Raw genomic sequence first — 14,579 nt, forward strand, 5'->3', positions numbered from 1 at the left:
CCTCCCCCACATAGCAGCCAGTGCCAGCAGGTTCCACCACCTCCCGCGGGCAGTTGCTGCTATGCCAGTCACCAAAGGTCAGCCCGTGTCGCTTACCGTGGCCGGTGGAATCTGTTCCTGTCCCCTTCCCGCCCCATCTCCTGCCATGCTTCTCGTGCCCACCTGTTCTAGCCCCGGGAGCCTGTTTGCTTCTCCACGAATGTACCAAGTTCTTTCCCACTTTGGGGCATTTGCATTACTGCTCCCTCCTCCTAAGATGCTCCTTCCCCACCTCTCTTACCTCATCATACCTCTGCACAGATGGCATCTCATCAGACATGACTTCCCTGCCCACCTTATCTAAGACAGCGGCCCCGCCCCTGCCACCCCACCCCGCTGTTATCACCTTTCTTTTCCTTCATCGCCTTATTGCCACTGAACATTGTATGACTACCTGCTGTTGCTTTTTGTTGGTTGCGTGCCTTCATCCCAGAAACGCAAGTTCCGCAAGGCCAGGGCCCTGGATTGTTTTGTTCCAGTGGCACAGCGCCTGTGGGTGTCAGGTGCACAGTGACTATTTGTCGCTTGAGTGATGAGACTGAGTAATGAATGCTCTTCGCCAAGGGGCAAGGACCTTTCTCTTATGCTTATGTGTGACCGTCACACTGTGACAGCATCCTCACTCTTCCGTGTTCCCACATTAGGGAGCGTGTGGGGGTAGGCGGTGGCTGCGCGCCTTCCCTGGGCTCCATGCACACACTCTCACTGCAGTTTCCCAGGTGGGGCCCCTGTGGACTGTGCTGGTTAAGGCTGCAGCCTTCGGGCCAGCAATCCTCCTTTGCAGCCACACGTGAGCTCGCCTGCACCCTGTGCGCCTGCCCTTGTACTGAGTCTGATTAGTTTGATTCTGCACCCCTATGCCTTGGCTAAAGCAGGTCCTTTTACCTGGATAGCTGCCACCCCCGACTCCCACTCCCCACCAACATCTCCCCCCATTGCCACCTTCCATGTCTTCCTGGCAAAATTATGCCCACATTTCAGTAGGCAGCTTGAATTTCAACCCTTCCCCCACCCCACCTCGAAGCATTTTTCTTTTCTTTCGGATCCCCACAATCAGAAATGAACTCTCCACCCTGTGGCCTCCCCTAGCCCTCTGTTGTTCCACCTCCCCATATGATGTGTGTCATGTTCAATTTAGACAAAGGTTGATTGAGTACCTGCTATGTACCAATTTCTTTACTAAATCTGGGCACTCAAAAATGTAGACACCATCTTTCCCTCTTTTTAGGTGATTATGCAGGAGGTACATACAGCTACCAATAGAATAGCTACTTCCCATTACTGCCAGGTGCTGTGTGAAAGGCTTTCAGTGGGTATCTAATTTAGATCTGCCCAGTGCTCTGAGATGTCATATTTACAGAGCAGGAAACGGACTCAGAGAGATAGAGTAATTTGTCTAAGGTCACACAGCTATTCACGATGGAGCTGGGATTTGAACCCAAGTAGTTGGGTTCCCAAATGCTACACTTAACCATTAGTCACTACTGGGTGATGCTACGGAGCTCTTCATTAAAGTCATTCATTCATTGAAAAATGTTACCGAGCAGCCTTTAGTGTTAGGTGCTTTGCTAGACTTCTTCACAGAGGAGATGACATTTGAACAGAGACTGGAAGGTTGAGTTGAGTTTTCATAACCAGAAAAGGAACGGAGGGAAGGGCATCCAGGCAGAAGGGACAGGCACAGAGGAGGGAGTGCAGGCTGATGGGGGTGTGTCGGTGAGTCTGCATCCCTTGATCTGAGGGATAGCCAATAGGTTTCGTCTTGCATGCTGACCCAGAGTGGTTGGGTGTGGCTACCTCCATTGCTGTGTTGCGAAGGATTCTGAGACTGAGTCTGTGCCTAGTGAGAGAGAGTGCCATGTGGATGGAGCACCAAAGTCCACCACAAGGTGAAAATGTGGAGGAGCAGCACTCCAGCTGTGTGTTTGTTCAGCTAGAATCTCAGGTGGAGATGAGCAGTTCAGGAAATAAGACTAGAAAGGCAGGTTGGAGCCATGCCAAGGTGTGCTAAACATTCTGCCCTGCCCTAGCCGGTTTGGCTCAGTGGATAGAGCATCAGCCTGTGGACTCAAGGGTCCCGGGTTTGATTCTGGTCAAGGGCATGTAACTCAGTTGCAGGCTCCTGGCCATGGTTGGGGGCATGCAGGAGGCAACCAATCGATGTGTCTCACATTAGTGTTTCTCTCTACTTCTCCCTCTCCCTTCCACTCTCTCTAAAAATAAGTGGGGAAAAAATATCCTCGGGTGAAGATTAAAAAACAAAAAAACAAAAAAACAAAAAAGAAATTTCTGTCCTCATGTTTGCCTGTATGAACATTTTTCTAATCTTTCCTCTTAGTTCAAAAACTGGGGAGCACGGCAGTTTCCTTCTTTCCCACTCTTCTTTCCTTCCACTTAAAATGTATTCTCATCTTCAGATCTGTTGGATTGGAAGAATGGTTTCTTAGAACAAAATTCCATTATAACAAACCAATAGAAGATTAAGTCAAATATTGGAGCCAGACTCTGCCTGTCTCTGTGAAATATCAGTTTATGCAGCAGGATTATTCAAGTCAATGACATGATGATACTGTCTGTAATTACAAGAACTATGTATTGGGCACTTTTAGAAGAAGAAAAAGAAAGACTTAGTTCCTTTGTGTTTTTTTCCCCCCCAGTTAATCACAGTTGTCTGAATTTCCCTGCAAGAACACTAATTAATGCCTTGTATCTGCATGGCCCTTTATGATTCTCCAAACACCTTTTCCATGCACATTGCCTCATTTAATCCTCAAAATATTCCCGTGGGAACGAGTATTATTCTCGTCCTCTCTTTATGGGGGCGGGGGGAGCCCAGGCTCAGGTGTGTGTTTAACTAGAGCCCTACTTCCCAATGCTCCTGCTTTGCTATTTCAGTCTTTTACGGAAGTACGCCCATGCAGCCCTAGCCCAGGTTCCAAACCGGCAGGAATACCCTTTGTTTTAAGTTGAATTTTCACCGATGTGTATCATCCTGTTTTCCTCCCCCCGCCCCCTGGACTTTGTCTTTTTGAAGTGGACAGAACGTCCGTGAAGGCCCAGTCCCTTCTCCCTGCCAAACAGAAATGCTCAGAGAATATGGCCCTCTTCTCTTTTAGCCAAAACAGTAACGCATGCACCCCGTTTAAAAAAGTTCAGATGGTGTGAAAGGGTTCGGGGGAAGGGCAGGCTCCCACTCCCCACACCCCCCACGCCACACTCTTCTGGCCCCGTGCCTAGAGGCAAACTCAGCAGCACTCATTTCTTGTGTCCCCTCCCAGAAATGTTCTCTGCACCTGTGAACGTTACGTGGATGGCCCCTTCTCTTCGTACACAGGAGGGAGGACACGATAAACGCTGCCCCGCGCTCACTCACAGTGCAGCTGAGATTTCTCTGTATCAGCACGTGCTGCACAGCCTCATTCTTTTCAATAACTGCTTAGCATTGCATTGCCCGAAGGTCCTTCATTTAACTTGTCTCCTGCTGATGGTCATGCAGGTCATTTATACTCTTTTACTATTAACAGCAAGGTTTCGCCAAACATCCTTGTACATGTATCTTTTTGCACACATGTGTATGTTTGGAGGAAAAATGACTAGGAGTGGAATTTATTTTATTCTTAAGACTCCTTGTATTGAACATTTCACAGATGTCCTTAGTCACTCACTTCCCTGCCTAGCACTTTTGGGGGAAAGTTCTGACTGAAATCGCACTTGCTGGAGAGTAGGGTGTTTGTTCTCAGTCTTCGGTTTTAAGGAAAATAAAATCCCCGCTCACCACTGTCTTTTTAATGCCCCGTGTCTGGAAAGCGTTATTGAGTTACCTGCGCTTTAGCTTTCCTTCTCCAGGTTGAAAAATCTTAGCTTGTTGTCCTCCAGGTTCTGTTTACAGATTTATAGTCATAGTTATTCCTTGCAACAAGACTCTTAACTTCTGCGCAAAGGATCTCAGCCACATTATTGTGACATGTTTGATGCACACCCAGAGTAGGGCTTTGTTTCGTGGAAACGGACCTTCCCCAGAGCAGGTGCCTTTGTCAGGGCTCTGGTCACTCAGCTGAACCGGACAATGGGCTACTTGATGTCCCAGCCACCCCACCCAAGGGTGATAATCAAAATACTTAATCACCAGGAAGAGGTGGAGGGCGGGGCTCAGTCAGCCCCCGGGCGCTAGCCCTAGTGCTGAAACAGGACGTTGCTGGAGCCCTGCTGAGCCAGGCTCCACCCTGAAGGAGAGGCCAGGGTGGGTGGCTGGTGGTGGGGCCTTGGACATATATCTGTATTTAACAACTAGTGTGACCTCACAGGGGCATGCCTGCTGGACATCAGCCCTAGTTCTCAGGGAGGCCTTGTGACATGTGATGTGGTTTAAGAATGAGCCCATTGGTCTGTAGTGGGAGACCAGGTTTGTGTCATACCTGGGTCCCTTATTAGCTATACAGCTTTCAACAAGACTTCACACTTTCCTTGTCTTCAAATGAAGGAGTTTGCACCACATGATACCTAATGCCTTTTCTTGCTCTAAAATTAGAGGAAATAAAACAAAACAGCCAGGCAGGTGTGGTTCAGTGGTTGAACGTTAACCTATAAAGTAGGAGGTGACAGTTCTATTCTTGGTCAGAACACATGCCCAGCTTGCGGGCTCAATCCCCAGTAGGGGACAGACATATAGGAGGCAGCTGATCAATGATTCTTTCTCATCATTGATGTTTCTATCTCTCTCTCCCTCTCCCTTCCTCTCTGAAATCAATAAAAATATTTTAAAAAAATAAAACAAAACAGTCAAGGAGGCGAGTTCCAAACCTGAACTTTTTCCCTGGCATTTTGTGTTTATGTCGTAATGATGGCCTTTTCCTACCCAACTTCCTCATTCCAGAAAAGCCAGTGAAATGGATTTGGGGGAAGGACCTGAAAGAAGAGAGACTATTATTTGGCTTAGGCAGCATGGGCCACATTCTAGCATTGTGGAAAGTGTTAGGCCAAAGAGAGGTTCAAATCCTGACTTGGCCACAGTGATAGTCATTTGTTAGTTTATTCATTCGCTCAACTCGCTAAATATTTCCGGAGCTTCTGTCAAGTGTTGGGCACTGTTCTGGGCTTTGGGAACGGAACAATGAATGATGTAGTATCCCTGCCCTCTTGGAGCTTACATTCTAGAGGAGGTTGGACAAGCCACTTCACGTCTTTGGAGCTCAGTTTTCCCAGCTGTGAATCCTTTCTTGGTGATTTACATGGGTTGTTACTCCCCATTCTGGTGCCTAGGAGAGCCACCACTAACCAGTTGCAGCACCCCAAGCAGCCACAGGCAACAACTAGAAAAGAATCCTGGGTGTTCTCCTAGGCTTGATGAATTTGGAAGTCCTTTCCTGCCACAAAACTTCATTCTCATTCATTATTTCTGATGGAATGTAAAAACATAATACTACTGAGGGGAAATTGCAATAAAAACTCCAAATCATAAACTATGATTGAAGCTATAGATTTTATAAGAAAACCACCCTCACATTGGCCTTGTTGGCTACAGAAGGTGTGTGTTCTTGTAAAATGATTTTAGATCTTTGGGTCTTAGGTTTTCCTTCCACCCTGTCTTTGCTGCAAGTTCCCCTGCTCAACCTGCTTTACTTTGATCCTGAGCTAAGGGCAGGCTCGTCAACATTCACTTTTCATTCCTTTCCCTTTGGAGACCTCCTTTATAAAACCGCCCTTTACTGGAGTCAGGTCGGGCAGAATCAAATCCTGCTCATTTTGATAACTGCTGCTAATACCCACTGGATAACTCAGCAGCAATCGCTAGCAGAGGGCCTGGGGGAGGGGGGCCTGACATGGCCATCTGGTCTCTTCTGTCCTAATCAACACCGTGGAAGCCAAACCAGGGTTGGGCTGATATCAGCCTCTTGGTGATTTTTCCCCCTCCCAGATTCCAAAGACACACTTGCAGTATTTTTATTTCTAATCCCCCCTGTCCATCCCCATTACCGACCAGCAAAACCAATGTGCCTAACTTGAGCTCAAATTGTAAAGAAAAAAGTTTGAAGTGTTTCTGTTGGAAGTGATAACGCCACCCTTTTGGGTTTCCAAATGCATCTCTACATAACAAAACAGGTAGATTTGTGGGCACTGGGGGAATTTGGCTTACTTAATTCTATTAGATATGTACACAGAAGTCCAAGATTATGAAAACTTTACTCCTATGATTTCCAAGTATTAATGATCCAGAGGTACCTCTTTCTATGATAAAATGCATTTTTTTTTATAGAGAAATGAGAGCTGAGGTGTTCATCATCCCAGATTGAGGCTCCCATAATTTGTGCCATATTGGCTTTTGGTAACTTGTACAGAAATCAAACCTTCCCTCTCCAAGAAACCCAAGGAAACAGAATATTTCCACCATTTTAATCATGGACATTTAAACCGAGGAGTACTTTAAAGCAAGAGAAAAGTGATCTTTATTAATAGGTTGAGTTTAGTGAATTCATTCTTCTTTCCGGGGAGAGAGGTATAGGAAATAAGAACTTGACATAAGCTTTGTTTAAAGCAATAGGTGTTAAATATAGATGAAGTAACTCAGTTCTCCCCTTAAGATTTGTTATGGACACCCTCTTTTCTAGAGCCACAGAGTTCTCCCACATTTGCAAAATGAAGTGGACGGCTCTCTATTTGGTTTTGAGGGGTATGGTTAGTAATTTTTGCATAGGGTATTGTGTTGAGTATATTAGGAAAGTCTGCACAGAAGAAAAAGAATAACTCTGCAATTTTAAGAGCATGGATTCTGAACCCAAACTGCTTGAGTTTGAATTCCAGCACCACCTCTTATTATATAACCTTCTCTAAGACTCAGCATCTATTAAATGGGAATAATAATAGACCCCATCTCATAGATTGCTGTGAAATTTAATGAGATTTTCCCCTGAAATGTGCTTCGCATATTGCCTGGGCATAGTCTACGTGTGAAATAAAAGTCATTATTTTGGCAGCTGTTCCTCCATATCTTCACCTCTAAACTGGGGACAATAATGAGGATTAAATGAATTTATATATTTTGTACATTAAGTTATTATTATTTTATAGCCTTGTGGACCATAGTGTATGCTGCTGAAGTGTTAGCTTACTATGATGACACAAATTCAAAATGCTTTTCTTAACATTAGAAGGACAGCATGTAAAATGGTTAAGCACGTAGAGCTGAGCTCGCAACGTGAATTGTGGATCCACCAGTTATTAGCTGTGTGACCTTAGGCAAGTAATTTTACCTCTCCACGCCTCGGACTTCCCTGTAGAATGGGGGAAATAATACAATCTACTCTATGGGGTTGCTATGAAAACTAACTGGGATAGCTCTGTAAGTGCTGAGCAGGTGTGCCTGGTATATAGTCTGAGTTCGGGAAATGTTTGCTAAGATTTGCAGACTGTTTCATTTCAGTGTTTGACTGGAGCTAGGCAGAGGGGTCCAGGAAGAAGGTGATTTGGGAAGCAATGCTTTTCTGGAGATAACTGAAAGGCAGCGGTCTTGTCTTTTGCAGATGTGGTCACCCTCCTGGGCTTTCTCTATGCCTCCAGTGGAGAGAACACAGGCATCGTGAAGAAGTTGCCGAGATTTCGGAACCGTGAGCTGGAGGCCACCCGGCACCAGCGGATAGATTACCCAGTGTAAGAATGGGCAGAGGGTGGGGGCTGGGGGGACCGTGCCCTTTTTGTTATTGTTAATCCTCACCGAAGGAAATTTTTCCATTGATCTTTTAAAGTACATTCTTATTGATTTCAGAGAAGAAGGGAGAGGGAGAGAGAAAAAGAAGGGAGGGGGCGAGAGAGAGAGAGAGAGAGAGAGAGAGAGAGAGAGAGAGAGACTGATGCGAGAGAGATACATCAATTGGTTGCCTCCCACCTGAGCCTTAACCTAGGCTGGAGATTGAAACTGCAACCCAAGCACCTACCCTCGACCTGGAATCAAACCCGTGACCCTTTGGTGTGTGGGCCGGTGCTCTAACCACTGAGCATACCAGTTAGGGCTGGCCATGCTCCTTTTACCTGAGGACCAGAATCCCTTAAGAAGACAAGAAAATCCTTTTGTCATATGCTTTGAAAAAATGTTGAGATCTACATGGCTTAGGCAGGGCTTGTGGACTGGAAAACTTCAAAGTATTCTTGAGTTATTCCTGCACTTACCAACCCTCAATTTGCCTTAGACCTTCCATGTCATGGTCCCAGAAAACACAAGTGGTGGGGGGCAAGGTGTGGGGGCCTGAGGAGTTTGCAGGGTTTCGAGGGCAGCCAGCCACAGCCAGCACAGATTGCAGCCTTTGTCCTGCCTTTTCTTGTCTTGGAAGATTGGATGAACTGCTGGAAATCGCACCATTTCTGATCATCGTTGATTTCAGCAAAACCTCAGATATATTTTTTCCCCTTCTGCTGAATTAAAGATGCTGCAAATGGTTCCTGGTTCACCTCAGACTGGATGGATTTAGCAGAGTGATTTAATTCTTCCCCGGCTGCTGGCTGTAGAAAGATCTTGAGTCACTTTACTGAGCATATGTTCTTGCTAAGCTTCCTTGTAATAACTTATCTTCATGAGCTTGCTCAGCTGGGTGGGTCAGGAGGGAGCTGTGTGGCACCGTCTGTCTGCATATCTTACCACTGATTTGGAGGCCAGATTATAAGGCCCAGAATAATCTAAAGGACTTGTTTGGCTATATCCCCAAAGGGCCTGAGGCCGCTGCCATTTTACCCCCACACTGTGACTCCGTTACTGGGGTGATGGAGAGAACTCTGTGCCTTTGTTTTGACCTTGATTGCTGTTTTATGTGCAAAATGCAGTTGCTCCCCTGCCTCATCTCTGAGCTGCTGGTCACTCACTCAGTGTGTGACATCAAGCAAGTGTTCAGCAAATATTTGCTGAGTGATGGATGGGTCCTATATCTTGGCTAAAATCTATCCTAGTTAAGTTGATGACTGTTATTTTATTCTCACTCCACAAATCACAGATGTACAGTTTTTTTGTTCAACTAAAACAGCCCCAATTCAGAAATGAAATAATTAGATTAATTGTCCCATATTGGTCAGCCAGAACTATGATACTCAACCTAATGTATGCCTTAAAATAGTATATATGTGTCCCAATTAGCATATAGTGATGCCATTTGCAGATTATGGTGCTCTTTCTACCTTGCACTTTTATCTTTAAAAGAGACAAAATTGCTCAGAAAGCCCTAATTATGTTTTTCTTTTAATCATCGAAATTAGAATAGCTTCTTATCAAATCACCTCTTATTAAAAATCCAGATTCTCATTCTATGTCTGGCTTTAGAAACCTTAATCAAGAATTTAAATGGCAGGCATGTGAGGTTCTCATAGAGGCACAGAAACAGAGGCTTAGGTGCAGGTAGAATGTCTGCTAGTTGAGTACCATGATGCTTAACTCCTGTCTTTTACAGTTTCTATAACTATCCCTCCTTTGTCTCCAAAACCAAGCTTCGCGAGCTGATCTCCCCGATGAACACGAAGGCAGATCTATCCCTTCATTAAAAAGAAAGCAATTTACTTGGTCATTGTTAACTATAATTACCTGTGTGTGGATGATACCAATCTGCATAATTTCCTCCCCCTCACTCTTACAGGTTTACTGTTTCATTGTGGCTTTATTTACTCCATTATTGCAAGGCCAGTCTCTGCGGGATTCTGTACTTTGTTGATTCCAACGAGATGTACGGCACGCCTTCTGTATTTCTTACCGAAGAGGGTAAGTATGAAATAGAACCTTAAAACGATAGCGTCATTTTCTCATGCTCTGTCTGTTGGCATATATGTCTGTCTAGAATAAGGAAGATACTGTCAACGTGGCAATTTAGTGAGAGTGATGGTTTTCAAATGCAGGCTTCAAATTAAACTTTTTTTTTTTTCTGGAAGCTTAAAATAGCTGTCTCTTTACAAAGGAATGCACGCATGTAATTTTTTCTTTTCTTTTTTCTTTTTGGTTTTGTTTTTGTTTAAAGGGAGAAGGAATGTGAGCTAGTCTGGTAGCTTCTTAGGATAATTGTTGAAAAGGGGTAGCCACTTCATTCACTCATACACACACACACACACACACACACACACACACACACACACACACATATATATATATATATATAATTTTTTTTGGTCATTTTCATGAGGTTTAATTTTCCTTTTAGGCCTATTGCATATTCAAATGCATCTTGTCAAAGGAGATGACCTTGCGGTAAAGACGAAATTCACCCTGCCTTTGAAGGAGTGGTTTCGCTTGGATATTTCGTTCAACGGAGGCCAGGTACCTACGCACGCTGCTCCGCGACTCCTATCGGCATCATCACTTAATGTGAAGCATGGCTGTAAAGTCAGGAAGCAAGACAATCTCTAATAGCAAATTTGTGGCAAATGATAAACTCCTTACAACTATACACTTTTTCAATCAAACTTTTATGGATGGAAGTTTAAATCATAAGAATCCTATCCCATTTAATTGGCTCTTTAAAGTGCTTCTTTCAACCATACCGTGAACGAGTAAATAACATAGCCGGCTATATAGCCACAATTATCCGAGGAATCCAGCGCTTTTCCCCTGGCGAGGTAGGCTTTGTGGAGATAAATGTTAACACAGCACCAGCCATGTTTATATAGTGTCATTGGCTCTACAGCTTTTTTTTTTTTTTTACAGGAAATTTATTAGTTAGTGGAGTCAAGAAATGGTTTGACTGTTTTTGGCAGTTGAAACAATTGCTTATGTTTGGCATAAACAGACAAATAATAATTAACAAACCTAAGTGATAATCCCAGTGGGACGAAGGGTGTTTATCTACTTCATACTATAAAACACTGTTCAAAACTGTTTCAAACTCTCATAAAGCAGATATTATGGATTATGGCAAATCCGCTGTTATAATTGAAGACAATTCCCTTTTTCAATCTACACAATGTCAGTATGCTACCTTTTTTTCCTGGTGACTTTATTTTCTCAGCGGCTTTTCTTATTGATTTGTGATTTTCTGGCAACAAAACTGGAAGAGACTTCTTGTTTGTCTCGTGTATTATTAGATGGTACGCAGACCTCCCTCGGTGGCTAGGTTTATCTCATTTCCTTTTTCTGAAGAGAAAAGAAATCAGGTCAGTCCTTGTTGCATTACTGAGAAGAGCCTGTGAGATGTTGGCCAGGGTTGTTTTTATGCTAGTTTATTTCTTTAACGATGTTAGGTGACATCGCTGTGGTCCGTGTTTTAGCTTCTCATTTACATGATGATGTTGATGGCATAGCTTGGTTGCTGCTTTTCTCCTAAGGAGGTCAGCTTAGTACTATGTGTCACTTAGGTATCAAATCATGATAGAGCAAATCACAGATCTTATTTTGCACCTGCTGTATGCAAGACACTGTGCTCAAGGAGCTTATAGACTATTTTGGGGATGAACATTAAGCGGGTGAAGGAATGTCATAAGGTGAGCTTAATTGCCAAATGACTCACATTGATTCGGAGACGAGAGACAGCGCTTCAAGCTGGGATGCTCAGGGCAGCTTCCACAGAGAAGGTTCCTACGGACGGGCAGGATGAGAGGCAGAGGAGAGCCGGCAGCATCTTGGCACATCGCTGGGGGCGAGCGGAGAAGCCAGTTTGACCAGAGTAGAAATTTGTAGACTGCGGGACACTGATAGTAGAAAAAACTGTCTTCAGGGCTAGCATGTGGAGAATCTTGATTATCATGGAATTTGGGTTTCTGCTTGCAAAGCAGCAGGGTGTCATGGAAGCTTTGAGAGCAGAAGAAGAGTAAATCAAAGTACTTCTTTAATTAAAGAGAAGGATTCAATGGCAGAGCACATGCTTGGATAAAGCAGGAGAGAAGAATTAGGCAGGCCAGATGGGATGGAAAGAAAAAAGATTTTTTTTTTTAGTAGACTTTTTTATCTGTTTCCTTTCCATTCCATCAGTTCTGCCTAAAAAATGTAGGTCCCGAAACAATACTTAATTGTTTTCCTACACAAAATCCATCTCTGTGGTGGGATGGCCATATTCATCACTTTGACTAAAGGGACAAATTGAATGAAAGTGAATGGTTGGTTTAGAGAAACCACTGGTTTGAGTCATTTTCCTCATTTTGTAGATGGCTGAATTGGGTTGGTTTTTATGGGCTCGTTTGTCTTTCAGAGACACCATGTTGTAGGCACATCTTTGAGAACCTAGTTAGGCCAGCATGTGTTTGGTAAACGCTGGCTCTGGGCTAGTGCCAGGAGGATGAAAGAGCTTCTTAACTCCAGGGGTTTGTGTTGGGATCCAAGACACCGAGAAGAATATATGACAGTTAATGACAGCTAATAACATCCGGGACACAAACACTGTCACCATTGAAATGACTTGGGAAAAGAAGGTGGGAAACAGCAGTGCGTGAAGCCAGTCAGCATCAATTTTGTCCCCCACCCCCACCCCCCAAGGCTTTCATGGAATTCGATAAAAATTTCAAAAACTCCTTGTAGTATTTTATGCATTTTCTTGTCGTCTTGCCTGCCTTCCTTCCTTTCTTCCTTCTTCCCTTCCTTCCTTCCTTCCTTCCTTTTTTACGACTTTTAAAATTGATTTTTAGAGAGAGGAAGGGAGAGGGAGAGAGAAAAACATCAGTGTGAGCACAAAATACTCATCGGCTATCTCTTTGGCTTGTAGTTTGGAAATCTCTGAAACCCACCAGGAAAAACTGCTTTGCAGGTCTTTTTACTACATCAAGTCATTTAGAGAAATTAAATTTCTTAAGCTTTAAAATACACACAGGGCTAGTAAACTGTTAATTTTATTTTTGCAGAAACTGATCAGGCAAAAGGCTATGCATCCCATTTTGAGTAATTTCTACCCAGGACTATATTTATGATGTGGGGTGTTGAGGCAGAACTGATTCTTGTGTATCTCTCCCACCACAGATAGTTGTCACCACCAGCATTGGACAGGATCTGAAAAGTTACCACAATCAGACCATTAGGTAAGTGTGATCTTTCTTGTGATTCAAATGTTGCTGAATGAGGGTTAAGGAATCTTCCTGCCTGAGCCTTCAACCCTAACGTAGTTCGTTATTCTCACGCCTCCTTATTCAGCTTTCCAAGCATGGACTAGTCTGCCCTGCAGCTAGCCTTTGTACTTTCTTTTCTTTCTCCTTTTTACTGCCCACAAACTCTCCCTTTGGCCCCACAACCTTTTTTCCTAAGCAGGAGAAACTACTTCTCTCTCCAGATCGCATTGTAAATTCTTTCTTTCGTGGCACTTCGCATTATTCATTTTCTTTGAAATTATCTTCTACGAAGGATTCTGAAAAATAAATCAAAATATTAATGTTGCTTATTGAGAATGGTTGGTAACGTTGGCCTAGTATAAGACATAAAAGCAGACAGTCTTCATATTTATGTTTATAATCTAAATTTGAAATGTATGCAACTATTGATATTGGTGTAACTTTTCATCTTTATAGAACTGTTCTCTATAAGAGTTATAGAAACTGAGAATTGGGTCCCTTGCCTTGTATTTCATAATTTTTTTGAATTTGCTTCTTTATCCCTGTATAATAACATGTGTTAGTGGCAGAACCATGGGGCAACCTTCTTTAGGAACTCAGGATACCTCATCATAGTTTGATAATCCTATGTAATAAAAGCCTAATATGCTAAGTGTCTGGTTGTCCGTTCAACCAATCAAAGCATAATATGCTAATGATATGCTAAGGCCGCTCAACCACTTGCTATAATATGCACTGACTACCAGGGGGCAGATGCTCTGACCGGTAGGTTAGCTTGCTGCTGGGGTCTGGCAGATCGGGACTGAGCGAGATGGGCCAGACATGCCCTGGAGCCCTCCTGTGGTCTCTCCCCAACTGGCCAACCTCCCTCATCCCAATCCCACAGGCCAGTTTGAGGGACTTCATTGGTGCATGAATTCATGCACCGGGCCTCTAGTGTGTGTGTGTGTGTGTGTGTGTGTGTGTGTGTGTATGTATATATTCAAATGCTTAAGAATGAGTCTAAAGAACAGAAACAAAAATTACCAGCTTAGAACATTTACTGTTTTTTAAAATGTATCAGGACAGTTGGACACCTTGCCTGGGCTGGGGTTGGGGGTCATTCCTCCCTCCTGTAGTCATTGACTACACCAAGCACAAAGCTGCCTTTCCAAACACCTCCATTCACTCAAAGGCCCCTCACAACCCATATTTTCTTGAAAACCAATTATTACAGAAAGGAAAGCAAACAGGAGGAGACAGGGGAATAAAGGGACATACTCTCTACTCCCTACCCCCTGCCTCCCCCTTTCCCCCCACCCTGCCATTTCTGTTTGCATTTAAGCCAAGCTGACTCCTTTTAGGCCCTGGGCACATAGAACAATTCTTAGAGTCATGGCTGGATTAGAGGATTAGAGTTATATGAAAGGCTAAAGAAGTGTTATTCCTTAACCTGCACAGATAGGTCAGTGGTGACTTGATAGCTCTATTGTATGTAGACTGAGGCCCAAGACTGGAGCAGAAGTCTGCAAGTGCACTGATTGGATTTAGACCAGCCCAAAGGCAGTTGG

At 43.9% G+C, this 14,579-nt stretch overlaps 1 protein-coding gene across 2 annotated transcripts in view; it reads left to right on the top strand.

The window, feature by feature from the left end:
• SEL1L3 (SEL1L family member 3) overlaps positions 1 to 14,579 on the top strand; it is a 106,532-nt gene that overhangs the window by 17,857 nt on the left and 74,096 nt on the right. Inside the window, exons 3-6 of one of the 2 annotated variants that reach the window (XM_059674064.1) lie at positions 7,539 to 7,683; positions 9,648 to 9,769; positions 10,203 to 10,318; positions 12,944 to 13,002. In XM_059674064.1, the coding sequence (XP_059530047.1) occupies positions 7,539 to 7,683; positions 9,648 to 9,769; positions 10,203 to 10,318; positions 12,944 to 13,002 (442 nt within the window). The remainder of the gene's footprint in view (positions 1 to 7,538; positions 7,684 to 9,647; positions 9,770 to 10,202; positions 10,319 to 12,943; positions 13,003 to 14,579) is intronic. The other variant, XM_059674074.1, reaches the window with a different exon arrangement.

This window comes from Myotis daubentonii, chromosome 1 (assembly GCF_963259705.1).
Source record: "Myotis daubentonii chromosome 1, mMyoDau2.1, whole genome shotgun sequence".
NCBI classification, from domain to species: Eukaryota; Metazoa; Chordata; class Mammalia; order Chiroptera; family Vespertilionidae; genus Myotis; species Myotis daubentonii.